The following is a 12,926-nucleotide window of genomic DNA, read 5'->3' as shown; positions in this document are numbered from 1 at the left end:
GCTAATGGCTCAAACAGAATAGATCAAACACTCCCTTAATGGTGTGTCCTGCTTTTGTTCTGTATGTCCTCATTTGGAGTTGAACCATATCTCTGGGGCATTTTGTTTCAAGTCCAAATCTAACACACTTACAAGGCTTAGTATGCAAGACACACTCAAAGCCTCCTCAAACAACTGCTCCACTCAGCCTGCTTGGAGGGGCGTCATCCAACACTTGTGCGTGATACTTGCCAATGCTTTCTGGAAAAGCATGGGATCAGCATTTTCATGCATAAAACTGTGACATAAAAACTATGGTCGCAACGAAAAAAAGGCATCTACGTAATATACCGCTGCTGCGAAGTGTTGATGGATGATTTGAGTTAAACATCAGGAATATGTTAAGCAAGATGCTGACGTTGCCAATGCTAGAGTGCGAGCTCGAAGGAAACATCTCACACTTATCTGGTTGAGTTTGAAAAAAAAAAAAAAAACGTATTCTCTTAAAATTGTATAAGTAAGAAAAGGCAATACTTTTCGTTATCATAAAGAGCTCTTGAAACTTCAAATTATTTTTTTATTTTATGTATCTTAAATATGTGGAACTGGAATATAAATAAATTCATAAATAAATGTATGAACATAATGGGACTTTATAGTTGAGTACAACAACTAAACATTCAACCACAGGTGGAAAACATCTCACAAGTATAAACAAGACAAAATAGACTAGAATAAATTACTAAAAGATAGCACTTTGAGTTTTGTTTACTCAAATGAAAAGTGCACTTATTAATAAAAGAGATTATTATTATTAAAATATATTAAGATAAACACTTAATACCTGACCCACCGAGCACATAAATATGCATTTGGATGCACAACTTATGTTTTCTTATAAAAGAAAGAAGATTAAAGGATTAAAAGATCCAGTGATCAGTGTGGTTTTCTTTTTCTTTAGCAAAGCATTAACATATTCAGATTCTGACAGCAGAGCAGCCTGCTGGGAGTCAGGTTCTCTAAAAATGGAGCAACGATACTGCCAAAGAACCGCTGACAGTCGTTAAGACCACAGAAATGTGATCATTGACTACTCATACTGTATGTGAAATGTACATACATTATTGAGGAAGAAAGGCTGACACACACACAAACCACAACACAACCCCAACTCTGACTTTGCATGCATGCTTCAGTGCATGTGCAACACATGTAAGGATAAGCTTCTAGCTATGAGTACTAACCTCCACAAAGCACAGTATAACCCGTTGCAGTACTAAACAAGAACAACTACAACAACAACAACAACAACAACAACAGGACCCTTAAGAGCATATTTAATCTTTTTTGAGTTTTAAAGTATTTTTGGAGCAAATTTTATGACATCCCACTTGTGGAGGGGAAGCTTTCTGTTTTGGGGAAAACGTCTCTAACAATCACTGCAGGGCTTTCATTTCTACTTTTTTGCTTTCACTAATGGGCAATGGAAAAAAGATCAGCAAGCTGCTCCATCTGTATTGGTTCTGTGCCACCAGCTCACAAGCCAACGGCCCACTGCGAGTTCTCCCAGAGCTCCAGATGGTGAGCCTGCATTGCAATTCTGCATTATAACAAATTAATATGAATCAAGTTGATGCAAAATGAGCACCACCTTTCTTTTTTCCTTGCAGGGGAAACAGTGCTTTTGATCATTGAGTTTGCCCGTTCGGTCCACATGCTATCAATTTTCTCTGCATCACCAAATATAACACAAGCCTGTTAATACTTAATATGAAAGAGATCAAAGTCATCTTTTGTGCAGCGGGAACAAAGAGGAAATGCTGCAACAGGTTATAAGGGAACATTTGAAACACAAGCGTGAGTAAGAGGACATTTTCCATTCAATATCATAAAAATTCTATCCTCTTTAGTTTTCCTTTGTGGGCCATTTATGTAATATCAAAAATATCACAGGTAATGACAGGTGTAAATCTGCCTGTGTAATTTGCCTATGCCAGGTTTATCACTTAAGGATTATTGAAATGCACTACAGAGCTCATCCAGCCATCGTCAGAATACCATAAAAACTGGAACATCTTAAAACTTTGTGCAGCACACACACCATCTTTAAATCAATACTCAAGTTTTAATAAGTTTCATCAAGTGCAGCTAGACAGACAGACAGACAGACAGACAGACAGACAGACAGACAGACAGACAGACAGACAGACAGACAGACAGACAGACAGACAGACAGACAGACAGACAGACAGACAGACAGACAGACAGACAGACAGACAGACAGACACACACACACACACACACACACACACACACACACACACACACTGATTCATCAATTTCTCACAAAAAAAAACGTTTTCAGACTAACAAAAATCAAAGAGGTCATTAAAGAGAAGTTCAGAAATCACATTAGGCTCCCTGTGGCGTCCAGAATGCCAATGTGATTAAAAACAGATGGAATAACAGCAACACTGGTGCTTAGTGCTCAATCTGCAAACAGGAAAGTCTAACCTCAACAGGCAGACTCTTTCCCTTAATCATTCCCAGACTCCCACTTGTTATTATTTCAAAACCAGTCTCGGTGCTGAAGCAACCAGCCAGTAAAAATAAATTCAAGGCTGCAAAAAACTTTTTTCGTCAAGATGTTTCATTTCTGTGTATGAGACAAAGTTTTTAAAATGGCAAAACTTTCTTTTTACATGTTGCCTAGAATAATAACCCAGCTTTTTTCACAGCTGAGTTTGAAGTAGCTTAAAAAGTGTGCAACAACACTGTTATACATTTGAATTATTAAATTCATACAGCTTCATCTGATGTAATGGAAAATCAGAGAGAGGAGCCTCAGGCGCATGCATTTGCATGCACACGCACACACACACACGCACGCGCGCGCACACACACACACACACACACACACACACACACACACACACACACACACACACACAGCTTTTATGTCAGACACAAGGACAGTCAGGTGTAGGCTGAGACAGACACACTCACACACACTTCTTCCAGCTCATCTGTGTTTAACACACACACACATTCCCAAAGAGTCTACTTACCGATTTCCCGTTGTAGTAATACATTAAAGAGTTACTGCCCATTCCTGGGACAGGGTAGGCGCAATACATCTTAGCTCTAACAGTTGAAGTGACACAGATGAACTACAGCAGCACACTAGCTTTCTCTCTGGACATACATCCAAGCCGCTCAAAAGGGTCTGATAATTCTCCCAGCACTGGCCTCCACACACAACCCACTCAGAGGAAACTTATGCAAAGCAGGACTGTGCCATTCTACACTGTGGGAAGGGGTGGCTGACAGAAGGGAGTGGCTCATGTGGTACATCCCACTCTTAAGCCTCTGAGTGCTGAGGCAGAGAGGAAAAGGACGAGGGGGAGGGAGGGTGGCGATGGGGAAGAGGGTGTAGAGAAGATAAAGCGAAGTGGGCGGGACGGAAAACGAATGTGTGAGCGGATTAAGAAAGAAGAGGGGGGAAATTAATCACAGGCATAAATAATGAAGATTATCTACAGGGGAACCCCAACAAACTGGAACTAAAATGATTTGGATTAGATTCATTTGCTAAAATAAACAGGTGTCCAAATGAGTGGATAAATAGTTTTATCTTCCACGCATTTTAATCCAAAGTTTCTTTTTGTTTTGTGATGTTTAAGCATGTCTACAATCAGGAAGGTAAAATCTGGCTTCGGGCAAGACATTTGACTTTTTCCCACACATGACTACACACAGAGCGAGACTCATTAAGAGAAAGTGAAGGCTCAACGTGTAAGGGAAGAAAACAAATCCATGAATTCAATCCAGGTTATGAGAGAAAAGAAAGTATTTGTGAAATGTGAAGCATGAGGGTTGTGGAGTTGGCAGAGAGCGACCTTTAGCTGTGAAGTGACTGTAAACACTGAGTTGTGAAAAAATGCAACAGCTGCAGAGAGGGCTGGTTTGTGACGTCGAAACATGAAAATAATGCTCCATTTCCTAAACCCTGGGGGCCTCAGACAGGGGGGAGCACTGGGGAGCAGAGAGAACATCAACAGCCATTTTACCATGGTTTACTGTCACAGCAAGCCATAGCTCCCCATTACCTTTATCATGTGGGAGGAGGGGAGAGCAAAGGAGAGCAGAAGAAAGGAGAGGAGGAGAGGATAGATACCCTTTTCCAGTGAGAGCTCGGTCTGACTGGAACCTTTCATGTCTGCCACTCGAAGCATCCTGGACTAAACATAGGCCTGATGACTCAATGAGAACATTATTGTTATAGAGAGATGAAAGCTTCCACTTCCCTAAGAAAACTAGGGCTTTATAATGCTTTTCCTTTTAGTACTGTTATTATTTATCCCCCCTTTCTTCTCGAGGACTCTGTTAAACTTGTCCATAACACTGGCTCTATGTGCGGTTACTGTTTTACATCTGACGCTGTTTCAAATTGATGCTTAGAGGCTGTGATAGAAGTGTTTGAAGGGATCTAAAACAAGTCCAGGCACACAGCACAGCATTGCAAGAAAGAGACATGAAATCAAAAGGAAGGGGAAATGGTGCACACATATCATATCAGCGCTGGCTGACTCAGGACTCTGCAATCTCAACTCTACTAATACTGATTCTGCAGCTGAAAAAGTGAATATGTATGCATGTCAGGTAGGGGAAATGTTTGTGTAATTAATTATGCTAAGGTCACAGAGTTGATATTACAAAATACTGGAAAAACCGAGTGCATCAGTGTAGGAAGTGTAGAGGAGGGGAGTCTCGAATCGAAGAGAGGGGAAAAGAACAGGTGTATGCCCGTGTTGTAAAAACAGGAAGCTAGTTATTGTATTGTTTTGTGTTGTTTTGACCGCTGTTTACCGACAGGGTCAGCAGTTGGAGCTGTAGCACTGGCTGAAACACAAAGTTAACAGAGGCAGTGAGGATACTTAGGGTATCCATTTACTTATTGGCTGCACTACCCCTCAGAGTCACACAACACATAGACAAGATACACGATTAAATATGAAGCTAACTTTTATATAACAGAGTTATCTCTATGTTCTCTGAGGGGGGGCTCACAGGTCGGACTTTGAAAACCTCTCGTTTCTGGGTTGAAGGCTCAGCTCCACCCTCCTGTTAACACCACCCTCTCTGAAGACACTGGAGTCATCACAAGGTGCTTTTTGGGGATTTGTTTGGGTGTTGAAAAACAAAAAGCAAATCCAAATGCTGAGCTCACCCCCATCTCACGCATGGACTTAGCAATGATGTCATCAGACAGGAAGATTGTTTCCTGTAAGAAGATCTGGTTCTAATTAGAGAGGCTGACTCAGACTGGGGGAGAAGCAGAGGCATTCAGACCCCCACCCTCACAAACTCCTGGCTGTGTTGTGAATGCATTGATTTTTAAGACAATAATAATGTAAGGGGTTCTGCAGGTTTATTCAAGCTAAATGTAGGATTTCAAAGTTATTCTTAATAGCACGAAGAATTCAAGTTATCGAGTTATCATTATTACACCACCTTTTTTTTCCAAGAAACTTAGAAAATCAGATGGTAAAACAGATAAATGGACTAAACAATCAATACATATATTCACTTGTGTTTATTTAAGTCCTGCAAGATACCATTTTGTGTGATCAGTTAATACAAATAATGGCACTCACACAGGCCTCAACACACATTCATCATGGAGATTTCATGATCATAAATTACATAGACCCAATGCTATGAACCATATTCCTGCATCCAGCCGCTAACGGTCAGTCTCACACTGCAAAACAGTTATGTGACTTAACCATTTTGATTCCACACTGAATTTGAGTTTATGATGATTTGCTGGAGAAAAACACAGGCATGTCGAACTGAATAAATTACAGCTGCTGCTACTGAACTCTCATGACTGACTGACTGACAGGGGGATGTGAAAGAGTTCCCTGACAGGTGTTTGCATCCATATACAATCAGTGAAAAGACTTGATGAATTTTATTAAATCTGAAATTTGTATGAACTTTACTGACTGCCACCTCCGTCAGACTGTGAGACCTTCAACCGCAGCTGTTAAACCCAACATCCTTTTAATTCCACAGCTCTCATAAAGCAGACCCAGCCCAGCTCTGGTTTATCCCCCTACAGAGTACAGTCAATGTGCATGAAAAAAGGATATTCTGGGATGCCCTGCCAATGTTTGAAATACCATGTTAAGATTAATAACAGGGGAAAAAGAGAATGTTTTCCAAAGACTTACAGAACCAATAATACTGAAAATGTCCATGCACTTCTTTTGTTTTATATGATTTTATTGTAACAGTATTTCTTCCAACAAGACACACATTACTTTTGCTTTAATACTCATGGCTTGTTTTAAAAAGTGCAGTTTTATAACACAATGGACTGGCTCTGGTACAAATGTCCATGTTTTGGAAAATGTTGTCACAGACATGACATTATGATGTTGGTTTTCATTAAGCGGCAAAGTTTTACTATTCTTGCCCATTATAATTTAGCTTTGGTGTGTATGTTGCTTTCATTTATGTTTTTGATCAGGCTTACAAGGCTGCGAAAAAGGCTTTACACACAGACTAATAATTGGGCCCAGCAACCTTCAAACAAACGGCTATTTAAAATTGCCCTTAAAGTCTGAAGGCAGTAAATGTTTGTAGCAAAGCAACTAACTACAACCATTCCCCAAGCTTGGACTAATAAAACACACCACATTTGTTGGACATCTGTCCAAAACCAAATGTTGGAAAAACGTAAAACCCTGTCAACTGAAAAAAAAGCTCACTATGTTTTTTTAACTAGATAGATGTGAAGAGAGAGATGACGATCCAGGAGGGAGACATCTTTCATTTCTTTCATGGTTAAAGTTAGCTGAATTAAATTTATGAGATAGGGTTTTTCTGTTTTATTCCAGAAAATCCACTACTGAGGCGTCTGCAAAATAATGACATCTCACATACGATCAGCTCATGTTTTGTTCAAGCTTGACTTGTTTGCCTTCCACCTATAATTTGCACATATTCCCATCTATTTTGTCACTGAAACCACAGCATCTTTACATCTAGCAGAAACATCCCTTACTAGCAAGATATACAGTATATAATAAATACACTAAATTATACTGTTTTGATATATATCCTATATATTTCTGATACATTACCTGGCTATTTATATATTTGCTTAGTTTGTTTGTTATGGTTTGTGTGAGCCTTAACTACGTGCGGTGCATTATCCCCTCCCTTTATTTCCAACCGGTGTTGAATAAGATCCTAATTAGCTGGTTAATTATAGCTAATTAGAGGTTGTTTAGGAGAAAGTAAGTCTCTATACTGTGTGAATCTGATGATGACGCACCTGGCATTAAAAGAACACTTCATCTAGCACGGTTTGTTAAATCCGTGAGCAGCACTAGTCTATACGATGGATCAAATCTGAAGTTTCTCCTGATATAACGTCGATCTAACGTCAGAACAGCAAATAGGCCTGTGAATCCTTGAGAGGCGTTCAATAACCAATAAACCTCTTCCTTCATCACTTCCTTGGCCTTTTACAAAACTGTAACAACTCCTTTTGACAATAAGCTCATTCATCTTTCTCACATCTGTACTCATGTTAGGCTTGTTAGTACATGCACTGTACTTAAAGGTGCAGTGAAACAAAACTCTGAATGTACATTGATGTATTTTGAAGACATATCTGCGTGAAATTGTGCAAATAGTTCCTTTTTCAAACACATCAAAGACGCTAACAGTGTTTTATGAAGATCTTTGAAAGGAACTTCATGATAATGCTCTTATAGTTCACTAGTGCTGTTAAATGACGGATTATAATTGAAAGGAGGCTCTGGACAGTAGAAAACCAAGGAAAGTAGTGTGATTTATACCTGACAAACACACACCTATGACACACAAGGTTCCTGGAGTAAAGAAGCAGCGCCTCATGTGGATAGATGATGAACTCTCGGAGCAGCCTGGCTTCGCTGCTCTCTAAATAACAAACACTCTCAGATTGTGGACAGGCTGTGTTTTTGAGCCTGCCAGCTATCTGAAATCAAGGTTTGCATTAATCCTGTAAACTCACGCAAGCTCCACATGAATAATTTACAACAGGCCAGAATGTGAGTAATGACTTTAATCTGTGCATTATTTTCATACTCTTTGTCCTTTTAACTCCTCTTTCTCTCCGTAGATGAAAGGGGTCAGGCCTCTGGCTTGTTTGCCTGTTCCATTATCTGCAGCCTCTAATGTCAGTGGTAAATTTCAGCAAGCCAAATAAAGATAAACACAAAGCCAGGGTCCCAGAGGTGGCCGCGACTGTTCAGCATCATCCCTGTCAAATGCAGGGTGTCTATCTAATCAACCATCAGATGAGGCCGTCTCTTGGGAGCTCAGTAACCGGGGTCAGCTCAGAGCCTCAAAAACAGCCCAAAACGACTTACATCTACAATACACATTATTTAATCAATACAAACTGAAGTCCCATTCAGTCAAGCAAAAAGACAATAGGTTAATTATTTACAAAGCAAAATAAATCTAAATTTAAATCTCTCTTTTTATTTTTTACGTATTTTAGCTGGTGCATAAAAGCATAAAAACTGAAAAATCCTACTTCTGGTTTGCAGAACTGAACCTATCCGGCTGTTTTTAAAACTAAAACGTTTTATCTCTAAGAAGGCACAACAAAAAGTGAAATCAAAAGGAAATTAGTGTACTTTAAAGGATTTAATGGGAAATTAATGCAATTATATTTATCTATATTTCTTCACCCTCCTAATGTCTATGTTTAATGCATTGTTGCACATGTGCAGCTTTCCACCAATCTGCTGGGAGCCCCTAAAATCAAATTCCTCCTAGATACTTAAAAGACCGGATGCTGGCTGTTTACGTATGGCTCTACTAATGTTTTTTATCCACAGTCTATTTATCAAGCCCTGATACAATGTCCCGACCTGCTGTAGATTAAAGGAAAGCAACCAAAAGGCACTGCTTTCTCAGCAACAGGAACATTAGGGTACTGTTGTAGTACAATATTATGATCTCTTGTATTTGAGTTGTTCAAGACGGAAGGATACATCGTTTGAATGTCATGCATCACACAGCACTGCGAGGAACATCTCTGGTTGTAAGATTCAGAGCCTAGAGCACACTTTCTTTCTTGTAGCTCACACAGTACAAATCTCTCAGAAACAACAGTGTCTGAGTGATCTGTCAGAAGCAAATGTCAATCTATTTTGTCATCCACACTCAGGGTTCTCGCTTGCAAAAGTCCCTGAGGGGAGCTGAATCTCAGCCCACCACTTTCTTTCTCTCCTCCTGCAGCCATATCGTCACCACAGCCAGGGAGGAAGTGTCACATCGAGCCGCTGTGCCTCTGAGGAGGGTTCATAGGGATGGGGGGGGCACTATTTACACAAACAAACTGACACACACACATATACACACCATGCCCTTGCAGCTTCCCATAAATATCCTACAAGATGCCACTTTCCCCCACGAGCCCAAACAGTCCCCATCTCCAGTCCTCCTGTCAGACAGGTGCCCACGCAGCTGCCCGTCAGCTTCCCTCAGCACAGCCTGTCCGTCCAATGACAACGCTCTGTCCTCAGCACTCAGTTTATACAGTCAAATAATGCAGGGGGGCAATTATAGCCAGGGTGTCTACTGTAATGCAACATTTAAATGTGAAGCTTTTCATGCTTGAGCACTTTAAATATTGTTATGCTAGCGTGCACGTTACTAAGCTTTATGACTTTTTTAATGTTCCTTTTTTTCTTTCGCCTTTATTGCTTACTTGTCTTCTATGGATATGATGTTAGACTGTAAATCATAGTGTGTGTGTGTGTATGCTTGTGTGGATTATTCTTGATGTGTGTGTGTGTGTGTGTGTGTGTGTGTGTGTGTGTGTGTGTGTGTGTGTGTGTGTGTGTGTGTGTGTGTGTGTGTGTGTGTGTGTGTGTGTGTGTATCTGTGTGTGTGAATTAAACATCTACATTTGTGAATGATGACGGGTCTTTAGGGGATGTATTGTACTTTTTCTAAATGTTGTTTTTTAATATGTCTGAAATTATTGATGAGACAAATACACATTGTGAAGTTTCCTGGTGAACTTTTCAGGCCCCTATTTCCTTGAATTGTATCTTTTTTAGTTTGTGTAAACAAAAATCAAACACAGACTCCTCCATTTGACAAGACTGAAAAGACTATCCGTTAAATTATGGCGGATAACAGTGGATTTTTGAGGCATATGCATCACACAATTACAACCACATCTGCAGTATCTCATGGCTGCAAGCACACAGCAGACCACGGAAGAAAGTATGTGTGTGACTAAAGGGGGTAAAGGGGGTCTGTGTATAAGACGAAGAAACATTTAAATGTTTGCAATCAGCCAGCTGGCCTGTATAGATAGCCTTCACATCCTGCTGCACTGCAGTGTCAAAGCCTAAACGCGTCGAGGATGTGCTCCCGTAAATATTTTGATTCAGCTCCATCATGTAGTGTACACACACACACACACACACACACACACACACACACACACACACACACACACACACACACACACACACACACACACACACACACACACACACACACACACACACACACACACACACACACACACACACACACACACTAACATCATGCTTGGGCTTGCAACTTACCTTGCCTATCTGATTCAAAACTCTGACATTTATTTTTAGACTGAGAAGCGAGAATACAAGCTAGAGGCAATGGGGGATTTGAGGATGAAATAAATAAATAAGAACATTCCCAGCAGTAGACATAATGATAGGAAGCACTGTGTTGATTTTTTTTAAATCAACCAGCTATTCAGGTCTCTGGTGAGCCTCTCGCACTTGCTTACACAAGCAAAAGCTTTCAGGGGCATCTGCAGCTGCATTCATGTTTTACAGGTACGCTGCAGGCTCTTCACACAGCTGCCTCTGGCAAAGTAGCTCCGACTCCAGGTGCGCCTTCCCCTTGACACTTCTTCAACACCACCCTCACTGCTTCCAGTGTCGGTGCCAGTGACACATACAAGGGTCTTGGCTGATAAGCATCCTTAGACATACAGCAATCTGCAACTCTTTGCACATTTTTAGAGGCCATAAGTAAATCTTTACACCCTCATGCCAGCATGCCTCACCTATGCCTCCAATACTGATATCCTAACACCTCCTAAAAGCTGCCAGACAACTTCCCACTCAAACATTTTCCACATATATCACCTATTAAAAACAGGTTTATGTTTTCCTTTCTCTGTCAGCAGGTTAAAAGAGGCCTACAACCCTTTATTCAACACTACCATCTTCATTCTTTCAAATGGGATCAAAGACTAACTGGGATAATTCCTCCGAGCTCCAGGCTTTATCTCCCGAGCAGCGCTGAGTGACAAGAAGAAGCTGTATTTTATCCCGTGCTCCGTCACTGTTTTTCCCCATCTAGCATTGTGCTGCTTGATTGTACTCTCATGAGTCACAGAACCGCACCTGCGCCCATGTGTTAAGTACTGACAAATAAAAGCCCAGCGTCCATTTACACAACAAAGAGATGTAACCCGCGAGGCAACCATTCTTTGGCTCCCTGCGTCTGACAAGACCGCAAATATATCACTTACTTAAGAGGAAGGCAGCTCACGTTCCTGCTGCTGTCAGAGGCTGCTTCTCTCCCTCACGCTCTGACAAACTTCTTTTCAAATACAAATCCAGAAACAAAACACATGCCAGCCTTTTATGTTGCATGGCCTGTTCCATATTTGATTTCAGAGTCACAGCAGCAGAGGTGACGATTATCAGAGCTCTGAAAGGCAAATCCAGTCTCAGACTCCCTCAACCAAAAAAAGAAAAAGAACAGATAACCCTTTCATTGTTTAAGGATAGAAAAGGGGGGGGGGGGATTTTGGTAAACCAGTTGCTTCTTATTAGAAAAGGAAAAAATATTGTCTTGTACCAGTTCTAGGAATTTAAAGCAAGGCTTAATAAAACCTTTACCAATCCACCGGGGTTTTAACAATGAACATCTGACTTAGTGATTTATGCATATTAATGTACTTCAACACCCCCTGTCTAAGTGAGAGCAAGCTGAGCTCCACACTTCTCTGCATCCTAATGGTTTCTGCTCCACCGGGATCATTACCAATAGAAATTTCAGATATTCCGTGCTATTAATCTCTGTCTGTCCTCCTGTTCGGCTACGTAATGACTAATTAAACATCAAAAGAGCAGAGCTGGGGATCTGCTCTGACAGGCTCTCTTTCTCCCAGGAGAGGCTGTGAGGAGGCCAGACTGTGACAGGGCAGCCCTGAAAATCAATCATCACGAGGTGCACGAGTGTATGGACGCACACACAAAATGTATTGAAGATGTTCCCTAGACATGTACGCACTAAAACGAAACAACACGCAAGTAAACAACAAACATGAAAAGTCAGAACTTAAATAAACAGGCAACACCGGTGTCACTGCTGAGGTACAAAAAAAAAGAAAGAGCCGAGCTAAGAAGTGCAGTAGTGATGTCAAGAGCGCTCTTTGTGTGCAAGAGCGTGTGAGTACCATATATGTGTGTGTGTGTGTGTGTGTGTGTGTGTGTGTGTGTGTGTGTGTGTGTGTGTGTGTGTGTGTGTGTGTGTGTGTGTGTGTGTGTGTGTGTGTGTGTGTGTGTGTGTGTGTGTGTGTGTGTGTCTGCTTAAGTAAGCTCACTGTGAAATCTATTTATATGAGAGGTAGATGATCTTCCACTCACAGATGAAGGCAGGCCAGGAGGGACCTTGCGAACCTTTTTTGTTTGTAGAGGATCTGTGGAGAGATGAAAGCAGGTCTAGTAATTCTCCGGCAAAAACAAAAGGAAAACATGAATGTGCTGTAAATGAACCGCAGTGTACCAGAAATCTACTTTGTGGCATTGTGTAGTATGGATTATTTGTGATTAAATACTGATTTACACAGAAACATG

At 40.8% G+C, this 12,926-nt stretch overlaps 1 protein-coding gene across 8 annotated transcripts in view; it reads right to left on the bottom strand.

Moving 5' to 3' along the window:
- tcf12 (transcription factor 12) overlaps positions 1–12,926 on the bottom strand; it is a 67,551-nt gene that overhangs the window by 20,222 nt on the left and 34,403 nt on the right. For all 8 annotated transcript variants that reach the window (XM_063881815.1, XM_063881814.1, XM_063881817.1 and 5 more), the window contains one exon: positions 12,717–12,769. In XM_063881815.1, coding sequence (XP_063737885.1) covers positions 12,717–12,769 — 53 coding nt within the window. The remainder of the gene's footprint in view (positions 1–12,716; positions 12,770–12,926) is intronic.

Source organism: Eleginops maclovinus, chromosome 4, assembly GCF_036324505.1.
Source record: "Eleginops maclovinus isolate JMC-PN-2008 ecotype Puerto Natales chromosome 4, JC_Emac_rtc_rv5, whole genome shotgun sequence".
In the NCBI taxonomy this organism is placed as follows: domain Eukaryota; kingdom Metazoa; phylum Chordata; class Actinopteri; order Perciformes; family Eleginopidae; genus Eleginops; species Eleginops maclovinus.
Note: the sequence above shows the minus strand (reverse complement) of the source record. Positions and strands in the feature narration are given on the sequence as shown.